The sequence below is a fragment of the Berghia stephanieae genome, chromosome 10 (genome assembly GCF_034508935.2).
Source record: "Berghia stephanieae isolate SIO BIC M18660-M18661 chromosome 10, UCSD_Bste_1.3, whole genome shotgun sequence".
Lineage (NCBI taxonomy): Eukaryota > Metazoa > Mollusca > Gastropoda > Nudibranchia > Aeolidiidae > Berghia > Berghia stephanieae.
In genome coordinates, this window is record NC_088369.1 from 23,035,377 (window position 1) to 23,056,942 (window position 21,566).

At 38.9% G+C, this 21,566-nt stretch overlaps 1 protein-coding gene and 1 long non-coding RNA gene across 4 annotated transcripts in view; one reads left to right on the forward strand and one right to left on the reverse strand.

The window, feature by feature from the left end:
• The window catches only part of LOC144980834 (phosphatidylinositol 3,4,5-trisphosphate 5-phosphatase 1-like), a 149,816-nt gene that overhangs the window by 38,823 nt on the left and 89,427 nt on the right, over positions 1–21,566 (reverse strand). For 2 of the 3 annotated variants that reach the window (XM_078928682.1, XM_078928681.1), the window contains 3 exons: positions 5,749–5,934; positions 3,822–3,885; positions 2,133–2,280 (listed from right to left, as the gene is read on the reverse strand). In XM_078928682.1, coding sequence (XP_078784808.1) covers positions 2,133–2,280; positions 3,822–3,885; positions 5,749–5,882 — 346 coding nt within the window. In that variant the 5' untranslated portion in view covers positions 5,883–5,934. Of the gene's footprint in view, positions 1–2,132; positions 2,281–3,821; positions 3,886–5,748; positions 5,935–21,062; positions 21,078–21,566 lie in introns of all 3 variants that reach the window. The other variant, XM_078928680.1, reaches the window with a different exon arrangement.
• Positions 4,765–5,237, forward strand: LOC144980992 (uncharacterized). Its single transcript, XR_013646993.1, has 3 exons — positions 4,765–4,914; positions 5,065–5,119; positions 5,199–5,237. It is a non-coding gene; the product is annotated as an uncharacterized LOC144980992 (long non-coding RNA).

The window sequence follows — 21,566 nt, forward strand, 5'->3', positions numbered from 1 at the left end:
ATAGGGAACAGATGTAGATTCCAAGAGCACACTATCAGTGTACTTAGTTTGAGATCACCTAAAAGTCTCACCAGCACAAGATCCCACTAAGAGGAATACACTCAAATGTTTACAAATCATATGTTAAAAATACAAAAAAATAACAGTACATAAGAAAGAGATGATTTCCAAGTTAGAAAATATCATCTCCCAAAACTATAACTATACAGTACATTCGACTGTTTCCCTCCCAGTCAAGAACTCTAGCCAGGGTCAGGACAAAACCAAGTAATCTGATTCCAAGACAAAGACGGAAAGCAATTGGAAAACAAATACAGGGGGATAGAAGACACAGCAAGTACCTCCCTGCCCTGTCAGGAACCGCAACTAGGAGACAGCCATTATGATGATAATGGTTTGTTCACATAGGTGTTAAGAATGCCTTATGATGTGAGGTATGACGACAAGATTTGCACCTGTGCTCTTTTCGACTTTCTTGATTTCACGCATGCATCTGTTGACAAGACTGTTTTGTGTTAGAGTCTTGTCCTCTGCACCAACAAGCTCAGAGTTTAAACAAGCAATTACAACCATCAGACTTTATCTATAACTTAATAGCCGAGAACAGAGTTGGAACCAGTAGTACACAGAAAGGATGCCAGAAGCAGCTGCATCCAATCCAAGCCAAACAAGCAACAATCCCAAGCTTCTTTCTTTACCCCTCATCCCACGCCTAAGGCGGATTGCTGTCACATATTGTGGGATCATAGAAAAGGTTTGTTTACCTAAAATAAAAATAGAATATGTAAAATGAGTGCCTGGTCGTTATCAGCGTTGTCTTTGTCCGAATAAATTGTAATATCACCTAATAGGCATCACGTCCCGTCCTTCATGCTAAGTGTTGCTGTTAGCCATGGACCCCTTGTAAAGCGCTTTGAGCATGTTTAGTGCATATTGCGCTATATAAAAGCTCAATTTTTTAAAAATTATGAACCACAACTCGGCCTCTTCTATTCTCCTTACTATCTACCTGCTCAGCATCCATGCTTGACATTAATATGTCACTATAGGTTCAATATAGCATTGCATAAGCCTCATTTTTAGTGTTAAACGTTTAAGTAGGTTTATGAAGCTCTATTTTAAACACATATTCACTCACATGCAGACTAAATATTTTAGAACCTGGGCTGGGGTTTTTTTTTTTGGGTGTTTTTTTTGGTATTACGACTCAATTGTCCACTTAACAGTGATTTGCTATCTGGTTACTATTTGATTTGGTGGAGGAAAGTACTTTGTAGTGTCGTGAGAATAAATGTGTGTTTTTACCAGAAATCAAACCTACAACTTTGTAATCAAAGGACAAGCTGACTACTTTTCACTGGGTATGGACGTTTGAATATTTCCAGACTAAAAAGACTTCCCGTCACTACTTGTCATTGATTTCACATCGATGTCATAGTGACATTTGGTCGTTTTCATGATATATAACATAAATAGGTACTATGGTATATATTTTGTGTGCATTTTATAAAATAACTACGTTCCTATCAGGTATAGTCGTAGATTGGAAGGGAGCAAAATGGACCTGAAAAGAAAATGAATGCACTCAAGTTTACAGCCTAAGAAGTTTTGACACAAAATTAACCTCGCCTCAGAGACCGGCTTCTTGTTGTCGCAACATCCAAGGTGCTTTTGTAATGCAAAACTACCAACAAGATTAACCACGATAAAGAAGACAAAGATGAAGGTTGATTATTTCATTCACATGTAAGTTGTGTGGCTAAGTGGTCTTGTGGTATGACACTCGCTTTCGGATCGGAAGGTCTTGGGTTCGAGCCTCACTCTGCGCATAATTGAGTCCTTGGAAAAAGCTCTTTACTCACATTCTCTCACCATACTCGGGTGTAAAATGAGTACCTGGTCGTAAACAGCAATGTCTATATCGGAAAAAATTGTAATATCACCTAACAGGCGCCATGTAACATCCTTTATGTTGTGATGCTGTTGGTCAGGGGCCCCTTGTAAAGCGCTTTGAGCACTTTTAGTGGATATTGGGCTGTATAAAAGCTCATGTTAATGTAAAAGCTCAAGTTAGTCATGCGGTTTGAGTAATAAATAAGTTCAACCCATTTTTAAAATATCACCACAATTACCTGAATCTGCTTCGGGGATCTCGGCCCTCTCTGGAGAGATGGGTTTCTTTAAGGCACAGACCAGGCCGTTCTTCTCTCCCCTGTTGACATAGGACGTGATAAGGCTGGGCAGATCGTTGTAGGATGGGGGCTGCATGTCCCCTTCAGACTGGGGAAAATAGAACCAAAAATATGGAAAATAGAACCAAAAATAAACAAGCTTTTGAGCTTTTGTAATTGGCAATAGCCACTTAATATGCTCAAACTGATTTACAGAGTGTACCAAGCCAACAGTAACATTTAACAAGAAATGTGATAAGGCTGGGCAGGTCGTTGTAGGACGGGGGCTGCATGTCCCCTTCAGACTGGGGATGGAAAAAAGAACCAAAAATAAATAAGTTTCTGTGACCTTTTGTATTTGGCAATAGCCACTTAATGTGCTCAAACTGATTTACAGAGTGTGCCAAGCCAACAGTAACATTTAACAAGAAATGTGATAAGGCTGGGCAGGTCGTTGTAGGAGGGGGGCTGCATGTCCCCTTCAGACTGTGGATGGAAAAAAGAACCAAAAATAAATAAGCTTTTCAGCTTTTGTATTTGGCAATAGCCACTTAATGTGCTCAAACTGATTTACAGAGTGGGCCAAGCCAACAGTAACATTTAACAAGAGATGTGATAAGGCTGGGCAGGTCGTTGTAGGACGGGGGCTGCATGTCCCCTTCAGACTGCGGAAGGAAAAAAGAACCAAAAATTAATAAGCACGTAATGTGCTCAACCCAATTTACAAGGAGCACCAAGCCAACAGTAACATTTAATCAAACACCTTTATAACGCTACAATATATTTGTATTTTCGACAATTCTGCTGTATTATGAAAAAAACGGGTTAAAAATTTTAGCCAGAAAACTCATCCTTCAGATATTGACTAGTTAAAAGGACCATCGTCTTGTCACAAACTCTCTAACCTTTGGCTTTGCAAAGTCAGGTTTGACAGTGATTGGCAACATGAGGGTTATTGTAATCCATTGATATTTGAAGGAGGGAGGATTCTGGCCAACATTTTAAATACATGTTTATCCAGAGTACAGCCAGGTACTCATTTTACACCTGAGTGCTGTGACAGAATGTGAGTAAAGAGCCTTTGCCAAGGACTCAACTTTGCACCTCTCACACTGGGACTCAAACCAGGAATCTCACAGTCTAAAGGCAAATGCAATACCTATGGGCCAATAGTTTTTTAAAGATAACAAATAATGAAATGAGTCTCAGATTCCTCTGTTCTAAGCAATCCGGCTCTCATCGGTCCCTGTTATCAAATATATTTTATTAAAGATAAGGAGGATATATATATGTATTTCAAAAATCCCTGTTATAGCTAGGTGATTAGTTCTCATCAAATTAAACTTCAATAAATCATATAAGTAGCAAATGCATGCAACTGAAGATAATCGCAACTGTGAGTGTTGATGAGGACAAATGGACAAGCCTGAGCCTTCATTTCATTCATTATGACTTTATCTATTTTTGGCTGAATTCCATGTGGCCATTAATGCTTCTGATATTTTCGGGCAATTCTCTCTAACTCAAATACACCACAAATGTTTGAGGTCACACACAATTTTGTGTGTTGGTACAATTGACCGGTGGCCACAAATGGTGAGTATTTCACTTAAACGATCACTATCTTGTAAAACCGTGTATAATAAATACCTGTACTGAAATTTTCCCATCCTTGTCAGGCAATATTCTGTACTGGTGAACTCTGTGCTGGAAGCTAGAAGAAAAGAGATATGACATAAAATGAAGGGTAATATGGTTATATATATATATATATATATATATATATATATATATATATATTTCATGTATAATTATGATCAACTTCTACAATATTATTTCGAGCATTTGCTCTCATCAGGATGAGAGTGAATACTCACAACAATATTGTATAAGTTGATCATAATAATACATGAAATATTATATAAATAGCTCATTCTATCAAAAAGTTGAGCACTATTATTTCATGGTTTTTGTTTTTATAATTTATATATGTATATACACGTAACATAAGTGCCCGCTCCACTCACTTTTCTCGGTTTTTCCCCTGTACTCTTCGATTAATTTTCTTTCACAAATTCCTAACACAATCATCCCATCAGGCAGCAAAATTGTTTGTTTGTTTTGTTTTTAAGGGTTTTACGGCGCTTGCAACACACTTAGGGCATATCAGCGCCAGTAAAAAGGAAGAAAATTGGACAATGAAAAGATTCTAGATGCATAATAAAAAGGACTTGAGGAAAAAAGTAAGACAAAGGGGAATTGGTTCGAATAGGGAATAGGTGTAGATTCCAAGAGCACACCATCAATGTACTTAGTTTGACATCACCTAAAAGTCTCACCCACACACCAGCACAAGATCCCACTTAGAAGAATACACTCAAATGCTGACATTATACATTCAAAATAACAAATATAACAATACATAACAGAGAGATGATTTACAAGGAAAAATATATCATCTTCCAAAACAATAACTATGCATTTGACTGTTTCCCTCCCAGCCAAGCACTACGGCCAGGGCCAGAGCAAAACAAGTAAACTCATTCCAAGACAAAGACAGAAAGCAGATTGGAAAACAAATATAGGGGGATATAAGACACAGTCCAGTGTAGGGGGATAGAAGGCACAGTAAGTGCCACCCTGCCCACTATGGGAGGCCAGGTCAGGAACCCCACCCAGAGTAGGGGGAAGACACAGTAAGTGCCACCCTGCCCACTATGGGAGGCCAGGAACCCCACCCAGTGTAGGGGGATAGAAGATAGATACAGTAAGTGCCACCCTGCCCACTATGGGAGGCCAGGAACCACACCCAGTGTAGGGGGATAGAAGAAACAGTAAGTGCCACCCTGCCCACTATGGGAGGTCTGGAACCCCACCCAGTATAGGGGGATAGAAGACACAGTAAGTGCCACCCTGCCCACTATGGGAGGCCAGGAACCCCACCCAGTGTAGGGGGATAGAAGACACAGTAAGTACCTCCCTGTCCACTATGGGAGGTCTGGAACCCCACCCAGTATAGGGGGACAGAAGACACAGTAAGTGCCACCCTGCCCACTATGGGAGGCCAGGAACCCCACCCCGGGTAGGGTGATAGAAGACACAGTAAGTGCCACCCTGCCCACTATGGGAGGCCAGGAACCCCACCCATGTATAGGGTGATAGAAGACACAGTAAGTGCCACCCTGCCCACTATGGGAGGCCAGGCTTGGAACCCCACACAAAGTAGGGGGATAGAAGACACACTAAGTGCCACCCTGCCCACAATGAGAGGCCAGGAACCCCACCCAGGGTAGGGGGATAGAAGACACAGTAAGTGCCACCCTGCCCTCTATGGGAGGCCAGGAACCCCACCCATGTATAGGGTGATAGAAGACACAGTAAATGCCACCCTGCCCACTATGGGAGGTCAGGAACCACACCCAGTGTAGGGGGATAGAAGACACAGTAAGTGCCACCCTGCCCACTATGGGAGTCCAGGAATCTCACACAGGGTAGAAGGATAGAAGACATAGTAAGTGCCACCCTGCCCACTATGGGAGGCCAGGAACCCCACCCAGCCACCAGGCAGCAAACTTACAGGAGACACAAGACGTAGGCTCCGGTGACGGATTCGCTGTCCCTGACCAGAAAACTGCCGTCTTCCCCTGCCTGGAGCAGCAACTCCTCCGAGTGGAGCCTGGAGATTCCCTTGTGGAAGAACGCACTAGACATCCTGGTGTGTAAGCATCGACTGGCGCCACCAGTGGAGGATCTCCCAGTAGACCTGTCCAGAGGAACGAGATGGAATTATAGTTATAATACAGTAGTGAACAATAAGCTGATACAAGCCGTGGACTGTCAAAAAACCAAAAAAAAAAAAAAACAATGTGGAAAAATTAATATAATATATAACATCTTCAGAAAAGAACAATATAACTAAACATGGAACGTTTCGGACTTAAAATCCCTCTTCAGAAAGAACAGACATGGAACGTTTCGGAATATTGAAATTTTTTGGACCTCAAAACTCTTCTTCAGAAAAGAACAAACTTGGAACGTTTCGGGCTCAAACCCCTTCTTCAAGAGGATTATATATATTATTCTCTGAAGTAAGGTTTTGAGTATGAAACGTTCTGTGTTTAGAATAGTGGTTTTTTTAGGTTGTTTTTTTTGTTGTTGTTGTTTTGTTGTTGTTTTTTTTGTTGTTTTTTTTTTTTGTGGGTTTTTCTTTTTTGTATTCAATTTTGGAAATAAAGTATGTTACAAGAAAGAACGGCGATTTGTGAATCAGATCATTTAAATTTTAGATCACTTCTGACGTTCTAGAGAAGAGAGGTTGGACTTTAAAAATCTACATTAATCTTCTTTTTATTTGTTAAAGATATGGATAGACGTCGACATGTGAGCCGCCATCTCAAATCTCATCATGTCAGGATGGACGAGAGGTTGGAAGCGGAGCATATAGCCACACATTGTATGAAACTTGTGGATCATTTCTATTCCTTATGGTGGAGAATAAATACAACTTCTGCAGTAGCAATTGTTTGCTACCCTTTAGATAGGATACTAGTCTACCGCAAAGTACTTAACGTCAGAACGGTTCCTTCTCTTTTGAACCGAGCGCTTTACCACTGAACGATCGGAATCATTTTAAGAACGTTTAAGTTGCTATAATGGGCATAACCGTAGCCATCGTTAAGTTATAGCCTGACACTGAGACCCAAAAGGACTGGCATTTTGACGGCATTGTTTGTTTTTTGCACCGCCTTGTGTCGTTAGTAGTGCTCATGGAAACAAGTGGTCCCAATGGTTGAACTATTAATAATAATAATAATAATAATAATAATAATAATAATAATAATAATAATAATAATAATAAATGGCATTTATATAGGGCTTTACCCCGTTGTCACAGGCTCTAAGCGCTTTACAGTGATATAAAACAATACATATTACAGTGAGACAAGTGTGAAGGAAACGTGATACGAATTCAATTTAACAACAACAAAATATGAAAATAATATGGCAACATTATGACGTAAAAAGATAAAACTTTAAGCGAGATTTGAACGTTGTCAACGAATCCGAGCATCTCACGTGTGATGGGAGAGAGTTCCAAAAATGGGGGGCCGAAAATTGAAAAGATTGTTCGCCTATTTTACGCAATGGCTTAGGTTTGACAAGGATTGATTCGTCATTGCTTGACCTCAAGTTTCTATTGGGGACATATATGTCTAGAAGGTCTTTAATATAGGAGGGACTGTTCGTGCTCAGGGATTTGTAGACAACAGTACAAATCTTATAGGCAACTCTTTTTTCCACAGGAAGCCAATGTAACTCACGGAGAAGAAGAGTTGCTGACGGGTATTTTTTGTTATTGCGTACAATGAGCCTGAAGTTTGCTAATTTTGTCTTTAGCTAAATTCGCCCAAAGGGAGTTACAATAGTCCAATTTAGATAAAACAAGGGAATTAATTAAAAGATCTGCTATATGCTTCGGTATTAAATTACGAATTTTGCTTTTTTTTTTTCATTTCTATGTACATAGATTGTATGGTGTTATTCACGTGGCTTGTCATGGAAAGATCTTTATCAATGATGACGCCAATGTTTTTTGCTTTATTTGAAAATTCTATTGTGCTATTTCCGAGAGTAATAGGTGATTTATTTGAATACAACTCACGATTAGTTTTCTTTTGAGGCCAAAGACTGGCATTTTGACGTCATTTTTTGGCCAGTGTCAGGCTTTAGATAGTTCGAAGATGACGTCACTCATGCCTTTGTTATTGTTTTTTGCCATCCGCGTTTATAAGTAATGCTCACTGAACTGTATTAACCTGACTATAAACGTTCATGGATACACACAGTTTTGTGTGTTAGTCCGTTATACTTCCGGATGGCAATGTTATGAGCTTCTAAGCCAAGCGCATACTATCTATATATTAACGATGGCTACGGTATCTAAACCTTATTCATTCGATCATAATTGTCTAATGCGAACTAATTTCTGCTGTATCAAACGTATCCACCTACACAATCACTGCTGGGAGGCTTGGGGTAGGGGTGGGGGGGGGGAGATTCCCTTTTAACCGTAAAGCTACACAAATATGTGACCCTCCGCCTCGAACCGGTATTAAGTCGGGATTTGGAAAACGAAGAAAACCGGTTTTAAAGTGGAAATGGTCAAAATGATCAAATTTCAGTTTTTGGTTGTTTCAGAAACTACAATCATTTTTCTACATGAAAACATAATAATTCAACATAAACATTGACGATAAGTTATATAAATTTGAAGTTTAAAAATGCAACTATCAGTGACACATTCAAAACGAAAGTTGACTTTCTCTCAGAGAGCCACCCTTTCCAAAGCTTAGTAATACCGAGTCTTTTTCTCCACCAATAAGATGTAAGATATCACAGCAAAGGGCGTGTCTTTATCTATCTCAGAGAAAGCATGACTGTTTCCACAATTTCATGCTTCAACCAATAATGAACTTTAAAAACTGTAAACAAGTCTAGGTTTTTTCCCTGACAACCTTACAATGAATGATTCTGATTGGTCAACGCTCATCACATGCGCTGTGGCTGTAGGCCATAATGCTCGGGCGATGCTTCATGACGCCCAGCATGCGTGTGTTACATACGTGTGTGTTTATGCATTTTGATACACACCACGTGCTTTTTTTATCTTTCTCGCTGTATTGGGTAATGATTGAGGTGGGGTCCTCCTTTGTCCCTTTGTTGCTTTAGGTCTCTTCAACACAATGAGGTATATGAATTGTCCCTCTTTAATTATTCATGAAATTATATGAATGCTAAGACTTAATAGACAACAGTTGCCTAATCTTACACTTACAGAGATTGTTGTAGGATAAACATTTAATTTTAAGACAAAAGCAGAATAATAGATAGAGCCTTCAACAATTAATGAACTGTAACTAAAAAATGAAATGGATAGATAAACACACAGACAGACAGATATATAGATAGATAGATAGATAGATAGATAGATAGATAGATAGATAGATAGATAGATAGATAGATAGATAGATAGATAGATAGATAGATAGATAGATAGATAGATAGATAGATAGATAGATAGATAGATAGACAGACAGATAGATAGATAGAATAGATAGATAGATAGATAGATAGATAGATAGATAGATAATAGATAGATAGATAGATAGATAGATAGATAGATAGGTAGATAGATGAAGGGGAGAGAGAGACAAACAGAGAGAGGGAGAGAGAGAGGGAGAGAGGGAGAAAGAGAGAGAGAGAGAGAGAGAGGGAGAAAGAGAGAGAGAGAGAGAGAGAGAGAGAGAGAGAGAGAGAGAGAGAGAGAGAGATGGATGTTCGTTTTGTCGTGATTTCTTTGTATACTGAAAGAAAGGGGGGGGGGGGGGGGGGGGGGGGTTCTTAGACAATGAACAATGTGGTGGAACGCAAAGGAAAACTTGAGAGATTCGATAACATGTTTTCATGTAAGTCACTACACAATAAGCCCCACCCCTCCTCCTCAAGCTGTTATCTGACTCAAAATGGAAACAATGCAATGATTGATTTGACCAGCCCATTTCTTTAATTGCAATCTCATTGGTCAATATGTTTCCAGTTGATTGACTATGACTTACTTTGTAACAAAATGCTTTCTTTAAACTATCCCTACAATTCTTTGCTCCGCCTCCATCCCTTTCTGCATGTCTAACTCACTCTCTCCGTCTCCCTTTTGTTTCTTTCACACATTAATTCACACACACACACACACACACATACACTTATACAGGTTTCAATCTTTATTATATTTCCCTCGCGTCCTCCAAGCAGTCTCTCTCCCCTCCCTCTCCTCCCCTCTCGCTTCCTCTTTTTCTCTTATCTCTCTCTCTCTCTTTCTTCTCTCTCTCTCTCTCTCCTCACGTGTGTCTGTTTTGTGTGTGTGTGTGTGTGTGTGTATTTTACTCTCTCATTCTCTCTCTTCCTCTCTAATCCTCTTTCTTGATAATTCTTTCCCTGCCCACCCGGCTTCACGTAGTTTCAAAACTGTAATTTCAAATTATAAACCCTTCTTTAACTTTTGGCATTTTGAAATCGTATTTTCTCTATTAAATAAGACAAAAATTTAACATTATTAATTCTTATTTCATTGATTCTTTATTTAAATATCAAAACTTCTTGAAAAAGTGAGCAATTGTCGGCGTTTCCCCCCCCCCCCCCCCCCCCCCCCCCCCCACCCCTGTTTTATTTGTTTTAAGAACATCTTACATAATAATAAATAACTACAAAACTAATAATTGGATTGTTTCAAAAATTTGTATGTACATTATTAAATGTATAAGCTAAGCTCATGCCAAATTTCACTATTCTCGTCAAATTTTCGATGTCCGTATCTAAGGAGTTATCTTTGCCCATTGATTTAACTGTGCGTGAAAACGGTGCCTCACTTCAAAGTCGATTTTCTTAAAACTTGGTTTTCACACTCTCCCTACTTCAAACGGTCATATCTCGACAATAAATAATCAGAATTGTATAAATTTGGTATCAAATTTTAAAGCATAAAATAAGCTGTGATTGGGTACCAAAAACCCAAAATTGAAAAATCCGACTTAATACCGTTTCGAGGCGGAGGGTCACACATATTCATCATTATTATATTATTATCGTAATTAATTCACCAGCCGTTGTAGAGAGTTGTAGAGTAATGTTTGCACATAGATTAAATGATAGAATGAGACCTTGGGTGACATCACATCATGATTTGTCCTCATTAGTATTCATAAGCACCAGGGTGGTGACTCGACTTCGCCTTTGACATTTACCTCTAGCACTGTAGCATTTATACATGGTCACCACCTATCAACATTTGTCGTTCATAAACATTGTTATAATATGTAAACAGATATAGTCAATTTGTTACAACATCATTGTCTCCTCCTTCTTATGTGCGTTTAGGTAAATACTCACAACATTTGCCAGCCAGATTAAACTAGGTGTAACCTTTTATGTTGATGGTCTGACGGGTGAGTTATAATCGCTAACAGGCTGTCCAAAAATAATAACAAAGAGCCGAGTGACGTCAACGTGAGCCTTTATATAAAGAAATATCCACTAAATGTGCTCAAATCGTTTTACAAAGGGTCCTTGACAAACAGAAACACGTAACGAGTAAAACGAGACGTGACGATATTACAATATTTTTCGACAGCGACAACGCTGTTAACGGCCAGGTACTCATTAAACACCTGAGTACGGTGACAGAATGTGAGAAAAGAGTCTTTTCCAAGGACGCAATGATGCGCCGAGCGAGGCTCGAACCCAGGACCTTCCGATCCGAAAAGCGAGTGTCTTACAAGACCACATAGCCTTCTACAGATCGTCCCCACTGTCAGTCTATATAAATCATTAGCTTGTTGGGACACTGAGGAATAATTTCTAGTTTATCATTAAAATAAATAAAAATAAAATAAAAATGGCCTTTCCCATAGGGGAAATTTGCCTCTAGAGTATATTCCAAGCGAAGACAGGAATAATGCAGGCGTCAGCCGCAGTGCATCGCCGCCAATTGAGCTAGGGCGAGGTGACTTGCTCAAGGCCACACAGGGCAGCGGTAGATGATCGAACTCGGTACCTTTCGGGTACGAAGCAAAGACCGTACCACTGAGCCACGCTACCGCCCCCCCCCCCCCCCCAATTATCATTGGGAAATGAATCAATTCACTTGTTAACAAAGTCTCTTGTGGTGATTCGCCATTGTGTGTTTTAATTCCAATCAATAACAGACCGTTTTATGCAACAGTTCAAACAATACAGGGGGCTTCCCGTATCCCCCCCCCCCCCCCATGCGTGTGTGTGTGTTGTGTGTGTGTGTGTTTGTGCTCGAACACAGGACCTTCCGATCCGAAAAGCGAGTGTCATACCACAAGACCACATAGCCTTCTACAGATCGTCTCAACTGTCACTCTATGAGACAGTGAAGCATAATTTATTGTTTTTATCATTATCATTATCATTGGGAAATGAATGAATTCACTTGTTAACAAAGTCTCTTGTGGTGATTCGCCATTGTGTGTTTTAATTCCAATCAATAACAGACCGTTTTATGCAACAGTTCAAACAATACAGGGGGCTTCCCGTATCCAGCCCCCCAATGTGTGTGTGTGTGTGTGTGTGTGTGTGTGTATGTGTGTGAGTGTGAGGGTGTGTGTTCCATCCGATCGATAACGCTGTCTCCGGTCTCACAACTGGACCACTTTGTCAACCCATTTCAAATTTATTTTCCCAGTTGTGAAAATTACGAGGCTATAAGAAACCAGCTGGAATTGTTACATTTGAGAAGAGAGAGAGAGAGAGAGAGAGAGAGAGAGAGAGAGAGAGAGAGAGAGAGAGAGAGAGAGAGAGAGAGAAAGAGGAGAGAGAGGAGAGAGAGAGGAGAGAGAGGGAGAGAGAGAGGGAGAGAGAGAAAGAGAGAGATAGAAATAGAGAAAGAGAGAAAGAGGGATAGAAAGAGAGAGAGAGAGAGAGAAAGAGAGAGAGAGGGGGGAAGAGAGACAGAGAAAGACACAGAGAGAGAGAGGGAGAGAGAGAGAGAGAGAGAGCGAGAGCGAGAGAGAGAGCGAGAGAGAGAGAGAGAGAATAAGAAATGCGTATTAAAGCATGAAGTCCTCGTGCTTGTGCTTTATTCATAAAGCGCATTGTCCACTAAACGTGCTCAAAAGCGTTTTACAAAGGGTCCCTGACACAGTAACACGTAACATGTCAAACAAGATGCGAGGCCTGTTCGGCGATACAGAGACAAGGCTGTTACTCAATTTACACTTAAGTACGGTGACAGAATGTAAATAAAGAGCCTTTTCCAAGGACTCAACTATGCGCCGAGCGAGGCTCAAACCCAGGAGCTTCCGATCCGCGAGTGCCATACCTCTAGACCACATAGCCATAAGACCCATTAGACTGATTTTATATTTTTATTTATTTATTTCATTTAGATCCCCCCCCCCCCCCCCCATTTTATTCTAACTCCCTGTCATTTCAAATAAAAGGCAGTCTCTCGTTTTATTTTACTTTGTTTTGTGTGTTTTTGCTTTTGGTCTTGGATTTGTCTGTTTATGTTTTGTTTTTGTTTTTTGTTTTTTGGTATGGTTGGTTAGATATTTTTCTTTCGTTTCTCTCTAACTCCCTGTCATTTCAAATAAACAGCAATCTCGTTTTCATATACCTTGTTTTTGTTTTGTTTTGTTTTGTTTTGTTTTATCTTTTGAACTCCCAGTCGATTTGAGATAAAGGGGGGCAATCTCATTTCAAAGTGAAACTCGACGCCCAGAGGTCACCGTAAACGTGCGTTCAGCATGCAAGGCAAATAACGGTAATGGATTCACCCAGAGTGAGAATGACTAGTCTACACTACACCAGACAGACGAAAATCAAATGGGAAATTTACCTTATTGAAACTGAGTTTTTTAAAAATAAATTAATCAAATAAATAAATAAATAAATAAATAAATAAATAAATAAATAAATAAATAAATAAATAAATAAATAAATAAATAAATAAATAAATAATTTTATATAGTGCAATATCCACTAAACGTGCTCAAAGCACTTAATATACAAGGGGTCCCTGGCCAACAGCAACACATAACATGAAGGATGAAACATGACGCCTGTTAGGCGAGATTACATTTTTTGGGACAGAGACAACGCTGTTAACGGCCAGGTACTCATTTTACACCTGAGTACGGTGAGAGAATGTGAGTAAAGAGCCTTTTCCAAGGACTCAACTATGCGCCGAAAAGGCTCCGGTAAAATCTTGCATGACGACAAGAAACACTGACGTCAATTCAAGAGGCAAACATTGACTGAACTTTTACTACAACAAATAGCCCGACAACTTTGTGCTATCGGATTGGAAGGTCTTGGGTTCGAGTCTCGCTCGGCGCATAGTTGAGTCCTTGGAAAAGGCTTTTCCTCACATTCTCTTACCGTACTCAGGTTAAAATGAGTACATGGCCGTTAACAGCGTTGTCTATGTCGGGGGAAAAATGTCATATCGCCTAACAGGCGTCATGGTTCGTTCCACATTTTACGTGTTGCTGTTGGCCAGGGACCCCTTGTAAAGCGATTTGAGCACGTTAGTGGATATTGCGCTATATAAAAGCTCAATTTTTCTTTTCTGAGTGCTGTCTGAGTGCTGAACTCCAGTAAAAAGACGAGAGGTAGTTACTATTTTTTCCCATTTAGCAGGTGATTGGGAAATGTTACACTCAGGGTTTTAACAACCCGTAAATATACGGAAAATTGACAACCCTGTATTCATTCTATTTTTAGCATCCAAATCACCACGGTATAATACCGTTTCCGGGTAGATAGTACATCACATAATGATGCCATATGTCTGTAAGTAAGTGTAAACAAATTCAAGTTCAAATGAAAACCAACGAAAGCAGTCGTAGGTTTGGTCTGCAGGTGGGCGGGAACAAAACGTGCGACAGAAAAAAAACAAAAAACAAATAAAGCGATAGAACATTCGACATTAATTCAACAGTTTAAAAAAGGATTCACGATAGTGCACAAAAAAAGGAAATAACACAGTATATAGTATATATAGATAGTATGAAGATGACGTCACTCAGATCTTTTGTTATTGCTTTTTGCCATCCGCGTTTATAAGTAATTCTCACTAAACTGTATTAGCCAGACTCTAAACGTTCAAGGTTACACATAGTCTAGTGTGTTGGCCCGTTAAATTTCCGGATGGCAATGTTGTGAGTTTATTAGCCAAGCGCATACTATCTATATAATATACCATAGCGACATGTTGTCACATACTCCACACGGTCATACCGTAGCATTTGTAAAATCATAGCCTGACAATGAACCACACAAAAAAAAAGACCTAAAAACCACAATAGAAAGAAAATAAACACACACACACACACACACACACACACACACAAACCTTGTGACATAAAAACAAATAAAGCGATAGAACATTCACCAACAGTTTAGAAAAGGTATTCACGATATACTGCACCCAAAGGAAATGACAAGTAAAGACTAGTATACAATATACCATAGCGACACGTTGTCACATACTCCACAAGGTGACACCGTAGCCTTTGTAAAACCAAAGCTTGACTTGAACAAAAACAACCCCCCCCCCCCCCCCCCAAAAAAAAAAAAAAAAAAAAACAACAAAAAGAAAGAAAGAAAACAAAAAGAAAGAAAGAAAACAAAAAGAAAGAAAGAAAGAAAGAAAGAAAGAAAGAAAGAAAACAAAAAGAAAGAAAGAAAGAAAACAAAAAGAAAGAAAGAAAACAAAAAGAAAGAAAGAAAACAAAAAGATAGAAAGAAAACAAAAAGAAAGAAAGAAAGAAAACAAAAAGCAAAAAGTGAAAATACAAGGGAGTCTACAACCCCAAAAGAAATACAATCAGTGAGTTGTATTCCACGTGTACATAATATATGCAGGTCTGATATCCGCACGCATTTATGGGCCTAGTTTAACATTGTTGTAATGGACAATATTTTGCGTCATTTTTTGAGATTTCCATTACAACGATGAGCCTTAAAGGAATTGGGTTATCAGACCTGCAAATTAGTGCACGCCGGTCGTATTCAATCGTTCAACCAATGGGATTAGGTATTTGTTTCCTAACGACAACTCATTAAGAGGTGTGTTTACCTAGAAATGACGTCAAAATAAAAGTCTTAATGTTAGACCAAAAAAAAAACAACACAAAATAACTCAGGCTATGATTATATATTGGGAGGGGGTGGGGGGGGGGGGGGAAGGGATCCCATTAGCTCAGTTGGCAGAGCACTCGCTTCACAAGCAAAGGGACCGAGATCGATCCCGGGTGCAGTTGAGATTATTTTCTGACCCTCCCTGTTCACATAGCAGTGATTGGGTAACTGGGTCTAATAGATCTGGCGGAAAGTACTTTGCGATAGACTAGCGTCCTATCCAAAGGGTGGCAAGCAATGGGAGCGATCCATATTCATGTTTTCGTCCAACCAAGTCATCAATCACATGATTTGTTGCTGTCCAACAATTGGATATTTCTTCAGAAATGTAAACACGATGCTTTGTTTATGAAGGTTGTAAACATACCCATGTGTCAAGCTGAACAAAATGACCAATCGTGGTGTTTGATATTTCAAAAACTGTGAACACTTTTCAGTATGTGGGTTATTTTGAGAACATATTCCAATGTGACCAATGACCTCGAACACATGGAAATGTAATATAGATCATGTCCATTGCTATTGTCCGTTTCACTCTATAGATAGTATGCGCTTGGCTAAGAAGCTCACAACATTGCCACCCGGAAGTATAACAGACCAACACACAAAACTGTGTGTATCCATGCACGTTTATAGCCAGGTTAATACAGTTGAGTGAGCATTACTCATAAACGCGGATGGCAAAAAACAATAACAAAGACCTGAGTGACGTCATCTTCGAACTATCGAACTAGGGAGAAACTCCGGCTGAATGGCTCTGACGGACTACTTTTTTTTTTGTTTGTTATGGTTATCTATTCATTTCCGTACACGACTGTAGTGTAAATACATTCAAATTCAAATGAAAACCATTAAAAACTGTTTTGGGTTTGCACGTGGGTGGCAACAAAACGTGTGACAGAACAATAAATAAAGCGATAGAACATAGAACATAGAACATAGAACATAGAACATAGAACGGCGGGATGGGAAGAGGATGATGAGGGTTCAATGAAAGTGATAGCAAATAGGCTACATAGTAAACACCTCGCGTTCAATAAAAAACATACAGGCCTAGATAGATTTGGTGTGAAACGATAATGGATAGGTTGTGTTCACAGCTAGATAGGTCAATAGATAGTGCAGGAGGCAGCATGGCTCAGCAGTACGGTCTTTGCTTCGTACCCGAAAGGTACCGAGTTCGATCACTCGTCGCTGCGCTGTGTGGCCTTGAGCAAGTCACCTCGCCCTAGCTCAATTTGCGGCGCTGCACTGCGGCCGACGCCTGGGTTATTCCAGTCTCCCTTTGGAAGAGATCCTAGAGACAAATTTCCCCTATGATATGAATAAAGGGAATTTTATTTATTTATTTATTTATTTAAATTGACGTCATTCAGCGCTCAAAAAAATGGTTGGCTGGCACCGTTGCCATCGTAAAGTCATAGCCTGACACTGACCAAAAAATGACGTCAAAATGCCAGTCTTTTGCCACAAAAGAAAACAAATCGTGAGTTGTATTCAATAGTTCAACCAATGAAATAACTTGTTTCCATGAGCTCTGCTAACGACAACTCACTAGACGCTACACAAACCTAAAACATGACGTCAATCTGCCAGTCCTAGAGGGTTCTTGTTTCAGGCGATATGTTAACGATGGCTACGGTGACACTGGGACTGACTTGTATTATGACGACAATTTTAGTGCACAGCCAAGTAATTTGTCCTTGTGAACTGGTAGTGTTCAAGGAAACAAATTAACGATCCCATTGGTTGAAACATATCGTGAGTTGTATTCGACAGTTCAACCAACGAGATCACTTGTTTCCTTGAACATTACTAAAGACAACTCACTGGGCGGTCCACAAAGCTAAAAATGATGTTAAAATATGGGTCTTAGTGGGTTTTAGCGTAGCCATCGTTATGTTATGGCCTGCTACTGAAATCCAAAAGGACTGGCAGTTTGACGTCATTATTTGGTTTTTGCACCGCCTAGTGAGTTGTCGTTAGTAGAGCTCATGGAAACAAGTTATTTCATTGGTTGAACTGTTGAATACAACTCACGATTTGTTTTCTTTTGTGGCAAAAGACTGGCATTTTGGCGTCATTTTTTGGTCAGTATCAGGCCATAACTTTACGATGGCGACGGTTTTAGTCAGGCTATATGTATAAATTAACGATGGCTACGAAGGCCACGCTCCAATCCAACCGTAGCCATCGTTAACTTATATCCTGACACTAAAACCCACTTTGACCCAAATTTTGACGTCATTTTTAGGTTCGTGGACCGCCCAGTGAGTTGTCTTAAGTGAGTGGTCCAGGAAACAAGTGATCTGAAACTGTTGAATACAACTCACGATCTGTTTTCTTTTGTGACCATAAGACTTGTCTTTTGAAGTCCATTTTTTGGTAAGTATCAGGCTGTAAGTTTACGAAGGCTACGATCCAACTCACAATTTAACCCAGTAGGTACTTTATTATTGTATTTAGACCGACAATTCTTTAGATGGCCGTCGCTTTGTGTTTTGACGTCTTTTTCTTTTCTTTTCTTTTTTTATTTTTTTTTTTTTTGGTCAGTGCAAGGCTTTGAGTTTACGAAGACTTAAAAGAGAACTAATCACCCAATTGGCAATCGAAAAATATAAATTTTAAATCAAAGTACCGAGTGACGTCAACTTCATTATCGTTATGCAGCTAAAATCCAATATGAATACGCGACTTTTACTATAAACTATAATGAATGGTTTGTGTTGACAGATGGTTCATTCATTATCTTGAATCCTATTATAACTTGGATCGGTTATTTAAAAAATCGTTATAATAACATTTATCAAATATTACGAATATTCAATATTCTACTCAAGTATTCTCGACCTCAACATAACGATAACGTGTGCTATAATTTTGAATGAAATGTAAATTATGTTTATAGGGTGTTCATGTCGTGTGAGCATGTGCGTGCGCGTTTAGTGTATGTCTGCGTGCGTGTGATTTCTTTATTGTTGTTTTGTATAGGTGTGTGGGCGTCTGTGCAGATATATATGTGTATTGATAGTATGCAGATGACGTCACTCAGGCCTTTGTTATTGTTTTTGCCATCCGCGTTTGTGAGTTGTTCTCACTAAACTGTATTAATCAGACTATAAAAGTTCATGGTTACACAGAGTTTGTGTGTTGGTCCGTTATACTTCCGGATGGCAATGTTGTGAACTCCTTGGCCAAGCGCATTCTATCTATACAAATGAGTGCGTGAATGTGTGTTGTAGTATCGAATGGCTACACCTCTATTTTGAATCTTTTAATCCATTCTTCAAATTCTTTTCCTGCCTTAGAGGCTGTCTCGTAGCCTCCTGATAGGCTTGTCACTGGGCAGTGGATGACGATGTGGTCCATTGTCTCAGGGCCTCCTTGGCAATGACGGCATGCATCTGATTCTCTCAGATTCCATCTATGCATGTTAGCTACGGTTCTGCCATGTCCTGTCAAAATGCGGTTGGAGGTGACCCAGCATTTTCGGCTACTGCAGAGAAAGCCAGGTGTTCTTTCTGTTGGGTCGGGTATGATGTCGCCTCCCCTGGGGCTGTCTTGGTTCCACATCGACATCCATTCCTCTTTCAAATGTGTGTTGTTTTTATATTTTAAAAAAACTTTTTAGTATGGGTGTGTGTGTGCGCTTATGCAAATACAGTATCGGTAAATACATAGTGTGTGTGTGTGTGTTTGTGTGTGTGTGTGCGCGTGTGTGTATGTGTTTTGTTTTGTTTTTGCCTTTTTTATTTTTAGTTTTTAGTTCCTTACTTTATTGTATTCATATGAGCATGGTTTTCTTGCAAATATATAGCATGCACTATGTGTGTATATGCAAATGTTGTGTGTGTGTGTGTGTGTGCGTGTGCGCGCGCGTGTGTGTGTTATGAATAATACATGCCCATATTATGATATACCTTTGTCCACATGTGCAATGACTGCAGTGTGTTGTTTGTAATGAGATGGCGAAGTCCCAGGTTTGAAAGTCTTTGCTAAGACGAGGGTCACTTAAATCGATCGATATTTGAAGGACGAGTTTTCTGGACAAATTTCTAAATATGAGTTTTTCAAGAGTACGACAGTACTGTAGTTGTACTTATATCAATATGAATTTGTGGTTAATATCTACAGTACAGCCCGCTTATGACGAAGTAGTTCAAAACGAATTGACGGTTGTACTTTATATCCATGCTCTGGTGTACAGATAATGATAGGGTTAAACCGAATGTACAGTCTGATAACCGAATACAATGAAGGAATTGATTCATCATTGTTGGAATGGACACTATTTTACATTGTTTTGAGAGTAGGTAGCTAGGCCTTAACATTTTTATGACAACAATGAGCCCATGATGATTTGTTGTTGTTGTCAAACGTAGAAAATAAATACACGTCACGTTTAATGTACCGTCGTATTCTTTGTCGTTATTATTATCTCGTATCCATCTGAAAAATAGGGTTTGCAATAAAATCAAAGTCTACAACAACAATAACAAAAAAAAAACAGGAAAAGGGAAAAACCATCCTAAAAACACACACACAAAATAGGAACAAAACAAACAAAAAAGAAGGAAACAAAAAGAATTTTTAAAAATACAACAACAAAAAATGAGACGAAACGAAACACAATTGCAGGGAATTACAGGAGGAAAATAGCATAGGAAATGAGACACAATAATTCATGAAGTCATTGATATGCAAGACACAAAAGCAACCAAAAATGCATCACAATAAGAGGAAACAATAAATTAAAAAAATTAAAAATAAATACAAGAAAAGGTTTCAGTAGCACTGAATGCAGGATGCAGGGGCAGCTCCACCAATACTGCCGTACAACTGACTAAATACGTATTATTCATTTTGGCCAGAAATAATTAACTTAAATTATCGAATGAGTTAAGATAACTCTCAACATGCCAAATATTCAAAAAATAAAAGCTAAAAAATGTAACGTTTAAAAATTGTCGCCATTCGAAGCCTAAGGCTAAAGAATTTTTGTCCAGTTGATGGTAAACTTAATTCACTTTATGTGGAATAAAAATAGCCAAATTCAGAAAGTCTCGTGTTTTGTCAGTTGGCGGCATAACGGTAACACAATACGAATAGGAATGCAGTGATCATTCGTTCGTCATTCATTGTGACAACAATGAGATATTTTATACTAACCCCATGGCCAGCCGGCTGAAACAGAAAGCAAATGGCATGAGAGAACAGAACCAAAAAAATGGATAATATGGATAATCGATAATGTTTGATTTGTATCCATTGTGTGGGATCGTGGTGTTATTTAACAATCACAATGAATGGCCCAATATGGGTGGATGCTGGATGACTTGTAATTATTACCATAATACTTGACACAAGGTACCTATGAGTGCAAAGTGGATATAAGCCTACTATTTACACAGTGTTATATATATATATATATTTATTTTATATATATATATATATATATATATATATATATATATATATATATATATATATATATATATATATATATATATATTATTTTCTGATTTAATCGAAACTGAGTGATATTATTATTATTATTATTATTATTATTATTATTATTATTATTAGTAGTAGTAGTAGTAGTAGTAGTAGTAGTAGTAGTAGTAGTAGTAGTAGTAGTAGTAGTAGTAGTAGTATAGTAGTATAGTAGTAGTA